The 20,952-nt window shown below is 39.0% G+C and overlaps 1 protein-coding gene and 1 long non-coding RNA gene across 2 annotated transcripts in view; one reads left to right on the top strand and one right to left on the bottom strand.

Annotated features, from left to right (window-relative positions):
* TMEFF2 (transmembrane protein with EGF like and two follistatin like domains 2) overlaps positions 1-20,952 on the bottom strand; it is a 221,549-nt gene that overhangs the window by 42,059 nt on the left and 158,538 nt on the right. Inside the window, exons 6-7 of the mRNA XM_026002629.2 lie at positions 2,713-2,861; positions 1,936-1,995 (exon numbers count right to left, since the gene is read on the bottom strand). Coding sequence (XP_025858414.1) covers positions 1,936-1,995; positions 2,713-2,861 — 209 coding nt within the window. The remainder of the gene's footprint in view (positions 1-1,935; positions 1,996-2,712; positions 2,862-20,952) is intronic.
* Positions 9,193-13,577, top strand: LOC140595943 (uncharacterized). Its single transcript, XR_011997939.1, has 2 exons — positions 9,193-12,159; positions 13,379-13,577. It is a non-coding gene; the product is annotated as an uncharacterized lncRNA (long non-coding RNA).

Here is a 20,952-nt window from a genome sequence, read left to right as displayed (position 1 = left end):
GTCACACAGTTTCTATTTTACCTCCTTGGGGAGGTTTGAAAATGTGAAACAGAAATTAAGAGGACAGTGACATACTGAGTCTCCATTTGGTTCCTTTTATGTTTCCAAAGTTTGTATCCCAAAATTTATCATAATGCAAATACTATTGAGAGCCTGGAAATATTGAGGGATGTGGCTATTATTTAAATAATGTCTAATGAGGGGTATACTTTGTATTTTCATAAGATTACCAATGAAGATAAAGACATCTAAATTAACTTCCATGGAGTTTTAAAGTATGTAATCAGTGCTTAATGACAAATTGCAAGCTTCAATTGACATTACCCTTTCCTCTCTTAAGTCTGGATTTCAACAAACACGTATTTTTAAACTTTACTTTTTTTTTTTTCAAAGATTCCATTCATTTATTCATGAGACACACACACACACACACACACACACACACACAGAGGCAGAGGCAGAGACACAGACATAGGAGAAGCAGGCTCCATGCAGGGGGCCCGACGTGGGACTCGATCCTGGGTATCCAGGGTCAGGCCCTGGGCCAAAGGCGATGCTAAACCGCTGAGCCATCTGAGCTGCCCTAAACTTTACTTTTATCTTAAAAGTTTTTCTATGGAGTTTACTAGATAGATCTAATGTCAAACTAATAGACTTAGGACAACACTGAGGGTCTGAACAGTTCATTTGCATTGATTTAAAAACACACTCTCTTTCCTTCTCATGTTCAATAAAGTAATAAGATAGGAAATAATGGCAACTAAAAGCATTGACCCTGAAGGTCAGAAATTATGTTTGAAACAAAATTCAGATACAAATTGTTTTGGAATAAAAACTCAATTTCCAAACATTGTAATGGGCAAACCTTAATTAGGTAATAGGTAATATGAACCGTAAACACTTGGTTATTTTTACTGTTACATACTTAGGAACAAATAGCTCGGACAGACGGTAACCATGTCCAATGAAAACAGTTATAACTGTTTAACAGTCAAAAACATTCCTTTAAAAAACAAAAACAAAAGCTCTACATATCATTATCAACATCAATAATTTTATCTTTATAATACTAAATTTTAGTAAAATTTAGTAATTTATTAAAGTCATATTTGCATACCCATAGATAATTTCTCACCCTATAAGCATTATATTAGATATAATTAGTTCTCAAAATAATATTCTATAGTTGCTAAATAAAATTTACTTCTTTAAAAAGATTTTATTTATTTATTTGAGAGAGACAGAGAGCACAAGGCGAGGGAGGAGGAGGCCCCTGCTTAGCCGGGAGCCTGCTCAATCCCATGACCCTGGATCATGACTTGAGCCAAAGGCAGATGGTTAACTGACTGAGCCACTCAGACACCCCTAAAATTTACATTTTTGTTTAAATGCTTGATAAAATTCTGCAAAAGTCAGGAACTACACTGTACTTGTAAAATAAATTATTATTTTAAGAATAAGTTACACATACCTTTTAAACTTTCCACTTAGAGAGATAGCCTGTATTATTATTTGTAGCTGTCCTTTCCAGCTCTTTTAGAAACCAGCAAACTTTTTTATTGTTGACTTTAATGAAAATTCAAAGAACGTTTGCATTCATTACAATATACTGCCAAAACTGCATTAATTTCCAGTGATGCCCATTAATTTGATAAATGTTTTGTCATTTGTACCATTTGCTCTGTCAAAACAAGTTAGTTATATCTTACTGACATTTTTGACAATTGCTTTAACTCTGGCAAAAAAAAAAAAGTATTTTATTTGCTTCAACAAAAATTCACCATTGCCTATTGAAAGTTTGAAGAAAGCAAGAGGAGATTAGCACATGTCAGAAGTCTTGCAAGATTCAACTGAGGATCAATGGTAAAAAAATGATTCCCCCAGGACTCTTTTATGGAAGTGCTCACACTCTATAGTAGAAAGTATTATATGTACCTGCATAATCTGTTCTTGCAAAATGCCCATCTTCAGATTTAGTAGTTGTAGTTGTGTTATCTGTGTTAAAAAATAACAAGATTGATTAATTACTTCCTAAGCACTTAACGTTAAATTTATATTATTCCTCCAATAGTACCTTCACATTAATTAAGAAAGTTTTACGACTATAGTTCTAACCTACCTTTACGCAAGGACAGATTTACATTAATTTTTTGAGAGCGAAAAATAGAATGATATCAGCTTTCTAGAGTTTGCGACAAAGAGAAGGTTCACAATTATAACTGAGATAAGTTGGATAAAAGAATAACAAGTCAAAAAACAAGAAAATGTTTGTTTCTGAATAAGAAATGAAACAGAACATCTCAGTAATCCTGCTTTAAAAAATGTACTTGAAATATTTCTATTGAATCAATACATAAACATGATGTGATCTGTTTTTAATTTTAGAGTTTTCTAATAAATCCTCAGACTCTTTGCTAAAGATGATTTTGACTTTTTTTTTCCTATGCAAGGAAATGTCTGTTGAATATTGGCTCTGTGTTACAGCATTGTGAGGATACAGTCCCTTTATGTAGAAAAAGATATGGGCTGTTGCCGATAGGCCCTCAAACGTCTACAATCACCATAAATGCCACAGTAGACTCTACTATCCATTATAAATAAGAACTGTCTCCAGAAATGAAACAGCTTGCCTAATAAGGAGTTATCTTCACTTTTCATTTCTATACTAAGACTAAAAACATTCTTTGAAATGAATTTTGGTACAAACATTACCTTGACATCGACCCAACGACATGACTTCAATTTTCTCCTGTTTCTGACATGATGCTTCTTTGATTTGACATGCATTATCATAAGATTTCCCATCAGAAGCACAGAGGGGATTGAAGTTGGTTTGAGAACAGTCGATGTTGCACACACACCTAAAGGAAGAGAGAAATAAAAATGGTTGAAGGGGTTTAATTATATGGTGATGGATACTGACTAGACTTATGACGGTGATCACTTTGAAGTGTATACAAATATCGATTTATAATGTCATAGATCTGAAACTTATGCAATGTTATATACCAATTTACTTCAAATAAAAACAAAAAGTAACATCGGGATGCCTGGGTGGCTTGGCGGTTGAGCACCCGCCTTCGGCCCAGGGCATGCGTGATCCTGGGGTCCTGGGATCGAGTCCCACGTCTGGCTCCCTGCATGCAGCCTGCTTCTCCCTCTGCCTGTCCCTGCCGCTCTCTCTCTCTCTGTGTCTTTCATGAATAAACAAAAATCTTTTAAAAAAATGTAACATCAATAGCGTTGCTATCACATTATACCTAAAACACAAAGTGGAAGGTTTGCTAGGTTGGCAGTATACAAGTTGGCAAAACTGAATTGCCTCTTTCCAGGGAAGTTCCTTTACTTTTCTACCTGAGATGAAAAGAAGCACAGAACTAATTGAAAATAATTCAAAAGATTGAGAAATGGGTTAAAAAAAAAAAACGGAAAAGGAAAAACTCAGAAAATAATCATCAATAAATCTCTGCCATTGGAACTTTTAAAACATGTACATACACTTGCATTGCTGATGCCCGCAGAATTTGAATAGACTGAGGTGGCCATGAAAGAGTCTGCTTTACAATTTTCTCAAATGGGCCTTTACTGTGTTACTTCTTTTCTCAGGATATTTGAACGGTGAAAGCATGAGGAAAATGATTCAGAGGACATTTATAAGAAAGTAAGCAAAGAGATTATTTGGAGTGGAATCAGGAGTTCTATTTCTTCAGCTGCACGAGGATACCCAGGATATGTGCTAAGCAGGAATCTTTGGTCCTTAACATTTTGGGAGGGGCGGGGTTTGAGAATCAAATGAAAGGTATGGCTCTCTCCTCAGAAATACTCATACTCACACAGAACAACTTTCTTTTTTAAGATGTTATTTATTTATTTGAGAGAGAGAGCGCACGAGTGTTGGGGGGAGGAGGGGCAGAAGGAGAAGTAAACTTGCCTTTGAGCAGGGAGCTCGATGTGGGGACTCCACCCCAGGACTTGGAGATCATGAGCTGAGCCAAAGGCAGATGACCAACTAGCTGAGCCACTTAGGCACCCACAAAACCAGTTTTTGTGTAAAATTTCAGAGTGCTTGTGGGCCCCTTGATGTCTGTCCCGTGGACCCCTTTCCCAGATGCATACTATTTTTTCTAATTCTGGCCTTAAGTAATAAATACAGTTGATTAGCCTCATGATTTTTTCTTTAATATACATAAAAAATGTGAATTAATTAGAATTAGGTTACCTGAAGTAGAAGAATTAGACATCTTAAAGCAAGCTTTAGATGACTTTTCCTATGTTCTTATAATTCTCTGTATTTTATAATCTACTTTGTTACTCAGAATATTTCTTATGTGTGTAAATGTTATTGCCTTAGAATATAAACCCGTATTTTAAATTTCTATTAATATTTACATTATTTTTCTAAATAGATTATATGCTTCTCAAAAGTGGTGAAGCACACATTTTACTTCTGTAGATTTACTTTGAGCTGGGCATATAATATAATGATTACAATAATAACTAGTGTACTACATGCTGGGTTCTTCCCATGCATTGCTTTATTTAATCTTTATAATAGCCATTTTATAGACCAATGATAGAGCAATTATAAGGTCAGAGAGCTAGTAAACTGTGGAGCAAGGACCACCTACGGATGTGTTAAAGTAACATACAGCCCCTTTCCTCTCTACCTAGGCTAATACCATAGGCATTAGAGTTTCCTCGAAAACTTTTAAATATAGCAATTTACTAGCAGGTTTCTGGGCCCCAGTGACTCTGGGGGTAGAGCCTAGCATGCTGCCTTCTTAGGCAGCCAGCCTGGCACTAGATTCACTTCCTGGGAATCGCTGCTTGATCCATTTGTCGATTAAGTGAGAGAGGGTTCGTGTACACACCCGTGCTTCCCAGACTGCAGTCCTCACACTAACTGTATCAGAATCACCTAGGTCTCTGTTAAAAGTGCTGGCAGAAATTGTGCCAATGCACTTAATTTTGAGAGGGCGGGGGTAAGAGAATTGCTTTGGGAACACTTGGTTATTTTTACTGTTACATACTTAGGAACAAATAGCTCGGACAGACGGTAACCATGTCCAAATGCTTAAGTCATCGAGGGGTGGTGGTTCCTAACCTCAGCCCACGTGTGGCTACTGAGCTCCCAACTGTTGCTACCTGGGTTGATCCTTGGCATCTGAAAGATCTGAAGTTGCAAGCCGCCTACATGTTCAAAAGCTTATAGTCCTTTTCACCGCGCATCTGGGGAAGTGACTTTGTAGATCAGCCTTGTTCTCCTTAACCATTTGTAGTAAATAAAGAGATGAGGGGACGGACGTTGTATGGTTTTTTTTTTTTTTTTTTTTTAAAGTTGGTTCTATGTACCTTCAAGCCAGTTTACTGTTGTTGTGTTAGAGACTCTGGGGATTATCTCCTTGCAAGATACCAACATAATTATCTGTTACTAGCAGCGGAACACAGAAAAAGTTGTGTTTTCTCATCTATTTAAAGAGTAAATTATATATGATACAAGGGCTCTGCAGGTATCTTCAAATTATGTTTTGTATCTGAGTTTATTAAACTTCATTAGGTAGGAAACCATGCAGGATTCCAGGACCGTAGTCTCAAACTCTACTGCTAGTAGCTTTATGCTTTATATGCCGTTACTCCTTTCGTGATTCTGTCTCTATGAGGTATCTACTATTATTATCTCCACCTTACAGATGAGAAAATTGAAGCTTGGAGAAGTCACAAAGCTTGTGTGGGGAACAACCTAAATTCCAAAATAGGCAATTTGATACCAGAACCTGTGCTGTTCTACATACTGTTCAGTACAATGAAAAACAAGACAGACGCACATTCCTACTATTAATTAATTAAAGGAATACCTTGGATGAATAGGACTTGAAAAAATAAGACTATGTCTACTCTTGTATTTAGCATGATTTTATGAATCTAAGTCACAGTGACTCTTAGTCTCTGTCTTCCCAGGCAAGTGATCCAGACTTTTTAGCAAGATTGGGATGTATCAGTGAACATTCATTTGAAGACATTCTGAACTAACACCTGATTATTAGAATGAATAACAAATTGACATGTAGTAAGCTAATCAGGCTACTTAAGACATCAATTGTTTAGACTATTTTATCCTTAACAAAATTCTGTATAAAGTTGTTTCTATTTTCTATAAAAATACATGTTTAGACACACACACACACACACACACACACACACTCCAACTGACTCTAAGCTTTAGCACCAAATCTTTTGCAAGTTGCTCCTTCGAACCTTTTAAAGAGCCTGGAATTTTTGAAATTTCAGATTCATGGGGCAGAAAGATTTTTGTGTATTATGAGTAAATAAATTTGCGTGTGTGTTTGTGGACAATGGGCTCTGGGGTGGCATCTACTGCATTCTTAATGTGCCTATTCATTAGTTCATACCTTCACTTTCGGCAACCTTCTTAAGGCAATATGTCTTTTTTACCATTGAATTCCTGGAGCCTAGTAGAGGGCACCATAGCAAGTCATCAATAAATAATTGGTAATTGGAGAAAGAACCGGGATATGCTCATCTAAACCCTCCCCTAACTCTGTGTTACTTGGCACCTCAAGAAGGCCACCTTCCTCCTCTACTTTGCGTCCCACAAAGGAGCCATAGCACGAGCCCTTAGCTACCTCAACGGCATCAGAGTAGTTGTGAAAGGGACATGTTTCACCATGCAGGTGGCTCCTTACACTTTGTGGTATTTGGGTGCAGTTTTTAAGAGCCAATATAATTTAAACATGGTAGTGACTTGTCAGTTTATTGCTGTTTTAAACCATTGAAAAATACAGGACACCAATAAAAAGGTGACAGAAATATCAGCCCGTGTAATGGTGAAATTGCAGGTCACTCTGTGCTTTAGCAGCTTATGTAAATTAATCCACGGTTTTTCTTTCTACAGAAATGAAAGGCAGATATTTTTAAAAACAGAAACTATCCCTTCTTCACTGCTTTTGGCGAATAATTGCATTATTATTCATTCTGAGAGGAGTAACTAGTTAATTACAGCATGTCACAAATACTTTATGTGAGCTGAGGATTTGTAAGGCTGAGGGCTGCATGGATGCCTTTAAGGGTTTTTGTGTGTGTGTTTTCTTCCCTTTTCTTCTTTTTTCCAACCTATCTATCTTTTGACATTTTGACACTGCGATTATATAGATCTCTTTTCTTCTAGGCTACAAAGAAAAAGAATCAGCCCTACTTGAAAATAATAATTTTAGGGGTCTCTATGTGGGAAATACTACTCTCTGAAATCAGTCAGAGAAAATGAACATTGACTGAAAACCTTAGTTCTCTGAATTGTAATAAAGAAGAGAGGCGTCCAATAATTTAAAAAGACCACTTGATGGAGTGAACCGAAATTATAGGAAGTAAGAGGTGGTATCCATGAGGGCTCACATGCACTTATAATTATCTCATGAATATTTTGGGGGGGGGCTTGACATTAATTTAGTTCCCTGCCTCTCTTGAAATGGCTCTTCCTAAGGGGTTCTGCAGTGAGTGAAGGAAACCTTTCCCTTATATTTAGGAATGCCTCATTGTCCTCCAGAGTGTGAGGATGCAAAAGCTGCCAGGTAGCAAATTACTTATTCATGTGGCTGGTTGGTGGCTGCCCTCGAATCTCACTAGATTTTGTTTCATCTATTAAACATGCCTGTCACTTGTTCCTCTCCCAAGGTCCTTGACTTGTCTATTCCAAATTTTGTCCATACAACATCTCTAATCAGTTTTAAAGCACCCAACTGTACTGCAGCGAGGATGGCTTTCTGGGTTGTTTTGAACCTTGACTGGTTTGTTTCCCTCGAGCCCGTCTGTCACTGGGGCCGTTATGCAGACCCTCTCTGGCCCGGCCAGAAAATGAGGTCAGAGCTACTGTCTGTGCTCTCTCCATCAGAACTGTAATGGAGGAGCTGCATTATACTAATAACAGCGAAAACAGTGTGCATTTTTCATTCAAGACTCTTGAGATACTTTCAGCCTATTTACTCATTAACTCTCGTGGAACTCCTCTTGATGGAGCCTGATTATAATTATTTTGTCTATAAAGAAACTACAATTCAGGAATGACAGGGCTGTGAGGGAAAAAGTGAAATAGGAGACGTGAACATCCATTGAAAACAAAAACTCTCTAGACAAAGTCTGGAAAAGCACTGACTGGGAAGTAAAACTACTCAGTCTACCATATTGTTACTCCGTCGACATACGTGAATTTGGGCCCATGCATTTTTGTTATTTGTTTGTTTCTGTTTTTAAATTTGAGAAGGGCTATCCTTTTAGCTTTGAAATCTAGGAGGAAGGGATAATGCTCTTCTCCAGACATACTACCAAGGACTACAGTTAAGTTTTCCAAGGGTGATCAGGATTATTTTGTACAAGGAAAAAGCTTAGTTGCCAACAATATCTATCTCTTTATAAGGCGATAAGGTATAGAAGTTATTCTATTAGATGGAAGGTCTTGGGAATATTGGGAAAAGGCCTCGGGCAATAAAGAGCCAACCAATGAGTGTGTGAATGAAGAAAAACTAAGCTGAGAGACCCTCCCTGGGGTGGTGTCAGGACTTTCAAAAACAGAATCATATACTGAAAAAGTGGAACAATTTCTAGGTAAAAGGCTGATGACCATGTATGGAAATAACGTCTAATACAATAGAGGTAGATGGGGAACGTGACTAGAACCTGGAATTCAGTATCGGATAGACCTGTGTTTAACGGGGGCTTGATCCTTTACTAGCTGTACGGCATTGATCTCGTTATTTAACTTCCCTGAGCCTGTGAAAATGGAGATACTAACTCTGGATTGTGGGGATTAAGTGGAATAATGCACATAAATTCCTTAATAAAGTTTCTGAGAAGTTGTAATTACCTAATACATATTGGTCATCATTAACTCTTGGCTTAGTGGTTTCTAATCTTGGATGCAAAGAAAAGTCTTCTGTGGAATATTTCAACCTTGGCCAGCAACCCAGGGAGGTCTTGCGTGAGGCTGCAGTAACTAACTAGAGTTGTCAAAGATGCAGCAGGGGATTCTGATGTGCATGTGTGAGGAGCTGCAATTACAGAAAATACTCTTTCTCACCCTCTAAGACTAAGAGATTTTTCTAATTTAGTGTACGTAGCATTCCCGTGAGAAATGCTGATGCACTGGGTCTGAGGTAAGACTCAGAAATCAGCATTTTTAGCGACTTCCTTAGCTCTTTCTAAGGCAAATAGCTTGAAGAGCCTATTGAGAAACACCAACTATTTTGGCTCCCAAACACCCTTTTCTCTCTCCCCTTCATTCCATCAGAAGGAACTTAATACTCTTGTTTAACATACATGACTCAGCGACCTGTATGAAAAGGCTTTCCTCCACATGCTACGGGTGATCCACGCCTGGTGTCAGGTGACAGGGACAGGTGCTTAAATGCACTGCTACAAAACCAGCATCCGTGCAGCAGTCAGCAGGAGTGACTCACCAAGCAAAACCAAGGAAGGGTGGTGGGAAAGGACGTGACGCTATGGAGAGGCTCCCTTGTGCCCGGCGCAGAGCTCCAACTTTCACAACACACCTAGGCTGTAATAATGCTCATGACACGGGGCGCAAAAGGAGGAAACTGAACAATCTCCAAAGGTGAGTGGGGTTCAACAGATCTCTGATGGGGCAGACGAAGTGGGGCGGTGAGGAGGCAGGCCCGCACAGGGGCTGGGGAGCTACAGATACATGGGTCTGGCCGGAATGGATTCTTCCCAACCAAAGGGGCAGGATGCGACCCTCTGGACAGGTTTAAAGGGGCTCAAGGCCATCGAAGGAGCGGCCTTTATCTTCTAACCAATGCAGAGTCCTGAAAGGTCTTTGAGCACAGGGTGATGAGAAGGTCAACAGGATGGAAGGGCTGTTTGGGGACGACTGCACTCACAGGGGGTGCAGGCAGAGGGACTAAGCACCAGGTCAGCACTGTAAGCTCAGGGGCTTGCAGGGAAACCCGGGGCGGCGGGGTGCTCACGGCTCCCTAGTTAAGGCCCGGCGTGGTGAGGCTCCAAGCACACACGTCACCGCCGTGCCCTTCCTGCTCTACCCTTTCCTGCTTTTTTCCTGACCTGCGCTGTGTTCCAGAGAGGAAACCAGAGCAGCTGCGTGGGACTCAGGAAGACACGATTTCCTGGTGGGAGCGTTTCTGTGGTTGGGCCCGGGGCAGGGGTCCATGGGGAGCCGCACGGTGGGTGTAGGCACCCTCACCCGCAGGGGAAGGAGGATTCTTGCTCTGAATGTGCACACCGCCTGACTCCAGGAGCGACTAGGCGGCCGCAACAACACAGGCAGCAGGCAGCTACTAACGCCTGCCACCCTGCCAGCCAGCAGGGCCCCCTCCAAGGCAGCGAGTGGGCCCTCGCCCCTTTCTGACGTGGACACTAGAGCTGAAGCGGGGGTTAACTGCAGCTCCATTTCCACGTATCCTTGCTTGCATTTCTCTCAGGATTATTTTTCTCTTTTTGAAGCAGCTGCATTTACATCTTAAAATAATCAAAGTAAACAATTCTTCTTACTCATATACATTTTTAAAAGTATCTTGAAGCAAAAATCCCTCATTAGCATTACGTGGTGTAAGCTCTTGCTCGTTAAGCTGGAAAACGTATTCAATAACCAAGGGTGACTCTGTGACTGCTAAGAAGTGCGGTCGCTCTGACTGGACAGCTCTCACTGCACAGCAAAGCCAGAAAGCATGGAAATCCCAGAATAAGAGGTTGGAAGTTAAAACAATACAATGAACCCGGTACTTGATTAGAGGAGATGTACTGAATTCCCGCTTGCCCCTTTCGGGCAGGATCATATTGCATGTTCTGGCACTTTCCTGCGGGCCCAGCTGTGGGATTCCTACGCTCACTTCCACTAGCAACATGTTTATATTTTGCACACTGGCCTTCTGGTAGGCTTTCATCTGACCAAGGACTTTCAGGAATAATATGTATGAATATCATTACAGACTAGATTTTTCCACAAAACTACAATTTAATATAATACCCTTGGATTCCATCCATGAGATATAAAAAGAAGTCGATGAATAATCACTCTGCACTGTGATAAAACTGCTAGTTTGAAAATATTATCCAACACACTGTTCAGGTGGTTTTCATGGTGATGGTTTCAGGTGCTAGCATGAACTCATTCTGTTTATAATTAAAATTTGCATTAAATGATCCCCCTTATGCTTACGTCATCCTTTAAATTATATGGATTCTAATAAATGAAAAATAAATTTGCTTTTAAAATAACATTAAATGGATATTATACCATGATAGCAAAAATTTCATTATTTAAATAATGAAAAAATACAATAAAAATATTCATAATGGGGCATCTGGGTGGCTCAGTTGATTATTAAGTGTCTGCCTTTGGCTTAGGTCATGATCTCGGGTCCTGGGATTAAGCTGAGAGTAGGGCTCTCTGCTCAGTGCGGAGTCTGCTTCTCCCTCTTCCTCTGCCCCTCCCCCTGGCTCATGCCCTGTCTCTCTTTCTCTCTCAAATAAATAAAATCTTTAAAAAAATTATTCATAGGGATGCTATGTTATAACCCTACAAAGGGAAGGTGGAAAATAGGACCGAGGAAGGAGGATGCTCTAACTTTATATATAACGTTAAGGTTCTTAAGAAACTACCAAAAGCAAATATGATAAAATGTTTGTATTTGTTGAAACTAGGTGGTGGATGTCCAAGTGTTATATTATTTTTGATAGTCTCAAAATGTAATAAAAATAAAAATATCAGATTCGACATTTTGGTTAAAATGATTAAATTACCAAGCTTGGTGAATATTTTTTTTTTAGCATTGATTTGATCTGTATAATTCATTTCTAAATTGTTTAAACAAAATTAAAAATATATGTGTGTGTGTGTGTGTGTGTGTGTGTGTGTTTGTGCCTGAGTATGGAGAATTCCCAGCGGAACAAAATCACACGTCTTTGTAAATAACTATTTAAAATTGATTTTATGTTCGTATAAAAATGACTTTCAAGAGGAGTTTATTCTATGAAGGGACTCATCTCTGTGTTTCTTCCTCTCTCTCATCTTGCTTGTTCGCCCACTGAAATGTTAAACTCGTGAACACATGGTGGCATTTTCGTTAACAGACCCAAGCCAGCATTCTTCATTGACTTCCTGCAGCACTGCCGGTGAGTTTTGATTGCTCTGAAGCAGGGCTGTATGGCAGTGTTGTCGGCCAGGAATAGTCATGAGCTATTCTGAAACCTTTGGGGATGAAGGGATTCTAAGTTAGAAATGTTTGAACATTTTGCCTTGAAATAAGCATGCTTTAGTTTCTCAAAAAATATTACGCTTAAAAGGTAAGAAGGAGAAGGAGGTGTGACCACCTCCCTGCTGCCAACTCCTGGGGGGAGAGAGAGGTCCTGTTGTTGAAGGAGCTGGGAGGGCTGTAGCCATTACTGTCACTCTTTTTTCATTTCTGTTTTATTTTTCCCCCCTCTTGGGCACATTCATTTTCATTTATCACACATTTCATTTCATTCAGTCTAATCCCATCAGTGCAGTTGAGCACCTACTTGGTGCTAAGTACTGGGCTACACGTCAGAGACACCAAGATGGCTCAGGTGATCTCTGGTAGCAGATCTCTGTGATCTCTGGTAGCAGAGATCACAACTAAAGGAGAAAAACAAGTATCTATAAAATGGTGTCATCGGAGCTAGACTTTGTTGGAGTGAACAACATGATTTGAGAGCACTGAGGAGGAATAATGACTTCTTCCTAGAGGCGCTAGAGAAGCTTCATAGAGAATGTGACTCTTGAACTGGAAGTTTAAGGGGGAGTAGAATTCCTGCAAGTGGTTTCCATGATGACTCATAGCAAAAGGAGTTTGAAATCCATTACTCCACTGAGGATACCTCCCTAGCAATTCATTTCTCATTCTCATCCCTCGTTTGATTCCTCTCCTGCATGTTCATTTATATGGCAAGCGATATAGCAGAACATTTTTCTTCTTCCCTAAAACTCTTGTGTCACATTCCATGTCAGAAATGACAGAAAGTGTGTCCTATTTATGGGTCCAGAGTCACAGAGGCTTCTGGAAGTCAGGCCAGGCCATTGAAAGAACCCAACTCAGGAATCAGGGCTCCATGGTCTTGGTTTGGAGATTCTCATTCTCCAGATGCTGGAACTCTGGCTGCAGGATCCTGAAGGACAAGCTGACCCAGTAAGATGATGTCCAGGGTGGTCAGCTCTAAAATTTTGACCCTTTGTTTCTTGATACTCATATTTTTAATTATTTCTATTTATCTAGCACATTCTTGCCTTCCCATCATCCTACAGTTTTCGCTGCTTCCTAGTCTCTGCTAAATCCTCTACTGAATGAGTGTGACATTCATGCTTCTTTCCTAGGGCTGATGCTCCCGATGCTGGGTTGTTTACTCTTTCATCATCTACAGCCTTACTCACTTGCCCTCCAGCCTGTCCTGTGTTCCACATCTCTGCAGCTGAGTGGGAAGAACATGGACTCGTGAATCGTGTAATTAGAGCCTCCGCCCACTGTTTGTATCTAAGAAATGCTTGATGAATAAATGATAGACTTGAATTAAAATCTTAATTCTGCAAGTTGCTTAACACATCCATAAAAGGTGGAAAATAACTCCTGTCTTATAATACCTACTTCAAAAGGTTTCTCTGAAAGTATAAATCAGAAAAAAATGGAAGCAACTTCACGGGATATTTGTTGCATAGCAGGTTCTGTAGCTTCCCTTGCTCATGGAGAGTTCATTCTCCATTTTGTGTTAAATTGGTCTAGTCCTTGCCAGGCTGACCACCAAACTACAATATTTTTCCACTTATACTTAATTGATCAACTGCAGATAAGCTTTGACCTGATGTGGATGAAAGAACTATTTGCCACACATATTTATCTACACTCTATAAATTGAAGCTTTTTTCCTGTCATATTTGGAAGTACTAAAAAGATTAATCTATGTCTCTCTCTCTCTCTTTTTTTTTTGGTTAAAAAAGAAAGAAGCTATTAATAGCATTTCTAATGCACTTTATTTTATTTTTGGGGGATAGAGGTGAGAGCGACAGGGAGAGAGAACGAGAGAGAGAGGAGAGAGGGCAAGCAATCTTAAGCAGTCTCCATGCTTAGCACAGAGTCTGACACAGGGCTTGATCTTAAGACCTCGGGATCGTGACCTAAGCCGAAATCTAGAAGAATCAGATGCTCAATCGAGACACCCAGGAGCCCTTAATGTATTTTATTTTAAAGATGAGATACTTGGCCTTGTCCTCTTGATTTTAATATCTTTAAATTTTATGTAGCTTTCAAAAAGTAGAAACCTATTTACCTGAAATATTTTAAACTTATTTATCTGAATTTCCAGAAATATTATAAATTCTCATAAAATTTTAGAATATCATTATATTAAAGAATATTAAAAATAAGTTTGTTTCACTCCTACTTTTTCTCTAGACCTTGTTATCTCTGTCCTGTTCTTCTTTACCTTTCTCTCTTTACTGCTTGCTCTCTCTCCAAAGTGTACTTCTAAGTACTTAGGAAAACATTTCCTGCCATTGATGGACCTTACCATCTAACAGAGAAGCTTACTGTTCCAAACATGGAAAGGTTCAAAATTCCTGCTAATAATGTAGGGAAACATTTTTAAAAATATGTTATCTATGAAGATGATGTAAATGTATTTATTTGCAAAGACAAAATAAATGAAATGGAAGAGAGCTAAATCTACTTGCTTTTAAACACAGTAGAAACAAACTCAATTTATAGATTTTAGATAAATATACAGAGCAACATGCAAAAATTCACATTGAATTCTTTTGCTTTCATTCATTTTTTTTCATGCTGGAGTTATTTGCTAATGGTGATATTCTTTTTATTCTAATTATAATGTCTGCATTTCTGTTCTTAAGTACAGGTGTGCAAAATGGTCCTGTTCTTGGTTTCATCTTGGAAGGCTTTTTAAGCTGCATAATCAAATGTGGACTTTCTTTGAGCACTAGCAAATGGCCACTACAGGAACACAATATATTTCTCAAAAGAGGATTTTGAATTACTTCTAAGAGGAGAAATTCTTTTAATGAAACCCAATAAGCTATTGGCTATAACAAGCACTAGAGTTATCATAAGTGTAATTACTGAAACTTGGAAACAGATTATTTTAACTTTGTTGTGACTATGTATTACATATAGCATATATTAGGGATTTGATTTATCCTTACCTGTGCTATATATCCATTTCATAAATTGTCAATCTTCCATTGTAAGCAAGTTATATTACAATCTCTTTGAATTCAGAACAATACTTCTTCCTCTTATCACATAATATCTTTTATTTTTTCAAAACAAGTACCTTGAAGTGCCACACTATAACAGGATATCATAAAATATAATCATTTCTATTTAAATAAATCAGCCTATAGTTGATTATAGCTTAAAATCATTGAATACATGTATTCTATGCCTTTTTCACTTACAAATGATCTACCGAGATTTGACAGTTGTCAGGCAGGCCAACCTGAGGCTTGCTGAGACTGTTATCAGATATATATCAAGGCATCAATGGGACCAGTGCCAACAATCCATACAGGATGCTCTCATTACTCATCCAGATGTTGTATCAGTCAGGGGCCCCTTCAACATGAGCTGGAGTTCAAGCTTATATTTTCCTTGATAAATTTTTCACCCTAAATAAATGAACTGTTCTGTTCTCTAATTTGGAATTTTTCTAATATCAAAAAACCATTTTTTTAAAATTTTTTATTTATTTATGATAGTCACACACAGAGAGAGAGAGAGGCAGAGACACAGGCAGAGGGAGAAGCAGGCTCCATGCACCGGGAGCCCGACGTGGGATTTGATCCCGGGTCTCCAGGATCGCGCCCTGGGCCAAAGGCAGGCGCCAAACCGCTGCGCCACCCAGGGATCCCCCAAAAACCATTTTTTAAATATGAAGTTCTAATCAAGGTAACACAATATAATTAAAAATACATAAAACTTCTAGAAAGAAATGGGAATGATTTTACCTTTTATATTCATACTCACATAGATCAGAGAGTAACTTGGATCATACGAAGTTCAAAATATTGTACTGAGAAAAATGATGAGTATATAAACTGGAATACTAAGGTTTTATACTAAAATTAGTAAGAGTATATACAAATGAAAAATTCTCTTTTCTGAACATAGATAAAAAATTAGGGGCTAATTCAGAATTAGGACATTAAGATGCTCAGAATCAAAAAACAGCTAAAGATATGTACTCTGCACTGTAAGTCACTAGGGAAATGCAAAGGCCTCTCGATTGCTCTATTTCTCCTCTGCCTCCCTTGACTCCCTTCACAGCACAGCCCAGGTGATACTTTTAAAATGCAAATGAGATCAAATCATTTCCTTGCTCAAAACCCAGCAAAGCCTTCCCATCAACCTTAGAATAAAACCTATGGTTTTTACCATGGTTGATGAGGCCCTGCATAATCTGCCTTTGGCTACCTCTCCAATTTCCCTTCTTGTCAATCTTCTCCACCCTTTTCATGCTCCAACCACAATGGATTTTTACTGCTTCCTAAACACACTATATGTGTTTCTGCCACCAGGATATTTCACTTGCTGTTCCCTCTGCTTGGCATGTTCTAAACATGACCTTTTCAGAGAAGCCTTCTTCAGCTACCCATCAAAATCAGCACACTTCCATCTCTGAATCCTGACATTATATTGCATATTTAAATTGTCTGTTTTCTCCACTTTGTTGCATATTATGTGTAAAAAGTGACTCTGATTTGTCTACCGGTATTTTTTTCAGGCCTAGAACAATATCTGACACACAAGAGGCACTCAGTAAATACTGTTGAATAAATGAATAAATAAAAAAAAACACTTCTGACTTTAAAATGTTTATACCTTAGTGATCTAGACAAAATTTTGATTTGAATTATATGATTAATTACATCAATGCATATTATTTTGCATCAATTATCAAGAAAAGTAGTTCTCATTCTTATACACAATATTTATTAATTTCTGTTAAAGATTAAGCTCTTAGTGGATAGCAGTAAATATTTGCTAAACAAATAGAGTGCCACTATGTACAAGTTATTATTAGGCATTGGCATTTAACTATTTTTTTTAAAAAGGCCAAACATCCCTGTTAGGTGGATTAAGTTATTTTTAACATGTTGATGGATTTCATGTCCCAAGGATCATTCTTCAGTGGGGTAAAGGTCCTCACAGTTTGACAGCCTTACGCTTCATGCAGTGCATACAATTAGTTTTTTCATTACCTATGTATATTTTTGGCAATGAAATCCATTTTATATGATTTCAATATTTTTTTTATTGCAATGCTTAAAATGGTGTGGACTCCCCATCTGTCAGAATTTTCTTATTCTGAACAAAAATTCAAATCAACCTTCCTTTTTTAAATGATTATTTAATTTGTGCCAACTTTTGTTGTTACTATCCTTAACAGCACCTACCCTTTATAGTAGGAGTCAGAGTTTACTGCCGAGGTAGAGAATGATTGAAGGCTACTGTCTGCTATACGGCTTTGACCATCAAGCAGTTTCTTCACCTTGAAGTGACTGGATTTATTTGTCTAATTTCAGTAATTTGGTCATTTGATCATTCTGATCTGAATCACAATTATACTTCTACCAACAGATCTATTTCATTTTAAAGATACTGCAGCAACTACTGAAAACTAAATAGACATGGGTCTGTACTGGTTGAAAATGCTCTCTGTAGGTTCAAAAATTTAGATAGAACAAGGAGAAAAATGTGTATTAACATATTGCTTATGTTATATGCAACTATTACTAAATCATGAATAGGAATCAGGAGGGGTGTTAAATGCATAAATATCTTGGATTGAAAGACTGCATTTCACAGACTTTTTTTTTTTCTTTTTTGGACTACGGTTTCTAGAGACTATTGGTTAGAGGGTCTACTTTGCAGTAAACGTGGGTAATAAGCAAGCAAATGCAAAGCAGATAATTCTTCCCTTTGCTTAGCAAGATTTCTTAAGCAACAGCAATGGTCTATTTTCCGGATCCACATGTTCTGCCTAGACAGACAGCACAGTGCTAGGGTGGTTTTTAGTTAATATTAGGGATTGGACTATATGTTGCTATCTAAAGTTACATTTACAAAAATGATTTAAAAAGTTAAATCCACGGGAGCCTGGGTGGTTCAGCCGGTTATGAATCTGCCCTCAGCTCAGGTCGTGATCCCGGGGTCCTGGGATCGAACCCTGCACAGGGCTCCCTGCTGAGCGGGGAGCCTGCTTCTCCCTCTCCCTGCCCCCTGCTCGTGCTCTGTCTCTCAAAAAAAGAAAAAATTTTAAAGTTAAATCCGAAAATTATAACTGTGACTTATTGGAATAGGACTGTTGACAGAGGGACATGAAATATGTTTGAATGGTGTTCCGGAGGCTGTCATCAGAGTTTTCTTGCCAGGCTGGGAAGGACTAAAAACTGGTTACAGGTTTCAGATATTAATTCTGAAGGTAGTTCATTTGGCTACATATTCTGCAACATGGGCGTCGTTTTGACAGAATATATGTCAAAGGCTGAAGCTGTGGCGAAATTGCACAATTTATAGTCTATTTTCTTTAAAGGCTAAAGGATGATCGTGTTTTTGATAAAACGTTCTTAAATCGCAGGAAACACAAGTCTATTAAATACGCCTTGTAGGAATCTTACCTAAGCAACCTATCCCGAATAAAATGCCGCCTGCTGTATTTTTAAAAGAATAATCTAAATGCAGGAAACAATGGTCATTTAATAAGCAGATCCAAACATATGAATAGTAAGTGTGACATTTAGAAGGCCGCTCCTTTCCGTGGAAGGTACACAGTATTTAACTTGGTATCACTTTCAGGAAGTGGTACAAGAGCTGTCAGGTAGCTTGAGAGACTGGGGTCCGTCCTCTTTCCCTTGAAGCATAATGCCAGTGTCACCAAGTGTTGGTGTTGTCTCACTATATCACACACAGTGTCATAGTTCAAGCAATCACTGTGTCAGCCTAACCCAACGGCAGTGTACACTTGCAGGCATAGATGATGAAAAGCTTCACAGGACAAGACACTGAAAATGAATGTTGGCAGTGTGGAGGGTCGATACAGAGACGAACCAACGTATCTACGCCATGTCGAGTCACACAGGAGGAGAACCACTTTTTAACCTAGAAGTTCTAAATGGAGAATTTAAACAGAGGATGATGATGGTCCCAAGTTTGGAGTGGTGGCCATATCATAAAAAAAAAAAAAAAAAAAAAACTTGCATATGGACCAACGATGATAGAATCCTTTATTTTTTTTTTTTAAAGATTTATTCTTTCTTTCTTTCTTTATGATAGACAGAGAGAGAGAGAGAGGCAGAGACACAGGAGGAGGGAGCAGCAGGTTCCATGCAGGGAGCCCGACGCGGGACTTGATCCCGGGTCTCCAGGATTGTGCCCTGGGCCAAAGGCAGGCACTAAACCGCTGAGCCACCCAGGGATCCCCGATAAAATCCTTTAAATTGAGAGGTATGATTAACTTAACTCTGTTAACAAATTATTAGAAATAAGCAACGAGGTATTAGACTATAGGGAACTGCATGGGACGATTCTCACTTCCATTCCACATAATCTAATTAGTGAATATACGTCTGCCTTTGTTTATTAACAATTCATAATTAGATTAGATTTGGTCAAGGGCCATTTACTCTTTCAAACCTTTTGAACACTACAGTTTGCCCACAGTAACCCAAAACACTTTGACAACTATCTGCATAAAGAACTCAATCAAATAAGTAATAGGGTTTTAATCCCATGCCTTATCGACTGGAACATGAACTGTGTGTGAATCACTGATCCTCCCAGCTGGAGCCTACTCTCAGTTGGGGAAATGTACCTAGGACCCTGTGGGTCCGCCTCACAGCCTTTCACACTTTTTGCACTTTTGTTCTTTTACCAGCTGGTTACTAGAGGTTCAGTAAAATTGGACATGTCTCTAGTTCACCCAGCGAGTGGGATTCAGAATCTAAAAGTTGCTTCCCTTAACTGAAGGAAAAAAAAAAAAAAAGAAACTAGGTTATACATTTTTTAACATTAACATTACCAAATATTGCGTCTTCTGCTGGGTAATAATAAGGCAGCATGGCAGAAAGCTATAAAAGAAAAATGACAAAAGGCAGACTCTTGATGGACTCATTTGTTTAGTCATTTACTCAATAGATTTGTGCTGAACATCTAACTTGTGGCAGCATTTTTAAAAATTTTGTTGTGTTCTTGTTTTTTTTTTCTTTTTTTTTTTTTGATACAAAGGTAACATCCCTCTACCTACAGTTAAGAGCAAGGGACAAAAAATTAATAAGAGAGTGCCGTTCGAGAGGTATAGGAAAGGTTGAGAGAGGAACTAAGCTTGGACGTGGAGCATCAAGACTTCTTCGAAGAGGAATGGAAGTTGAGGAGCACTTAGTTGGGCACAGCAGTGGAAGACACATCTGCAAGCTGGAGGGAAGATCTTGTGCCCAGGGACAGAGGCCTGAAGCCTCTGCTCAAGGAGCTGCAGGTGGCTTGGCAGACCTGGAGGTCCTGGGTACCAGGTAAGAAGTAGAGTGACGCTGAAGAGGTGGGCAGATCCATGACTGGCTGGGACTTTGAAGTTCACAGGGAAGGCTCACAGAGCTTTGCAGAACGGAAGCAGAAAAGTAACAGGGGGAACAGGAGTGGGTTGGAAAGATGGGGCCTGGGAGCAAAAGCCATGCATCCATATAGAGGACAAGCGGTGAGGCCTGAATGACCTGATGACCCCTGGTAGCAGCTCACCCTTCTTCTTTTCACTTTGCATGTTACTGTTCTTTCCTGGTTTTCTCGTACTTCTCGCCACCCCCCCAGTCTGTTTCACTTCTCCTTTTCTCTCTCACACCCTGCAGGGTGGTGTCCTTCAAAGCTCCGTCCTATCTTCCTCTTCCTTCTC

The sequence above is a fragment of the Vulpes vulpes genome, chromosome 16 (genome assembly GCF_048418805.1).
Source record: "Vulpes vulpes isolate BD-2025 chromosome 16, VulVul3, whole genome shotgun sequence".
In the NCBI taxonomy this organism is placed as follows: domain Eukaryota; kingdom Metazoa; phylum Chordata; class Mammalia; order Carnivora; family Canidae; genus Vulpes; species Vulpes vulpes.
Note: the sequence above shows the minus strand (reverse complement) of the source record. Positions and strands in the feature narration are given on the sequence as shown.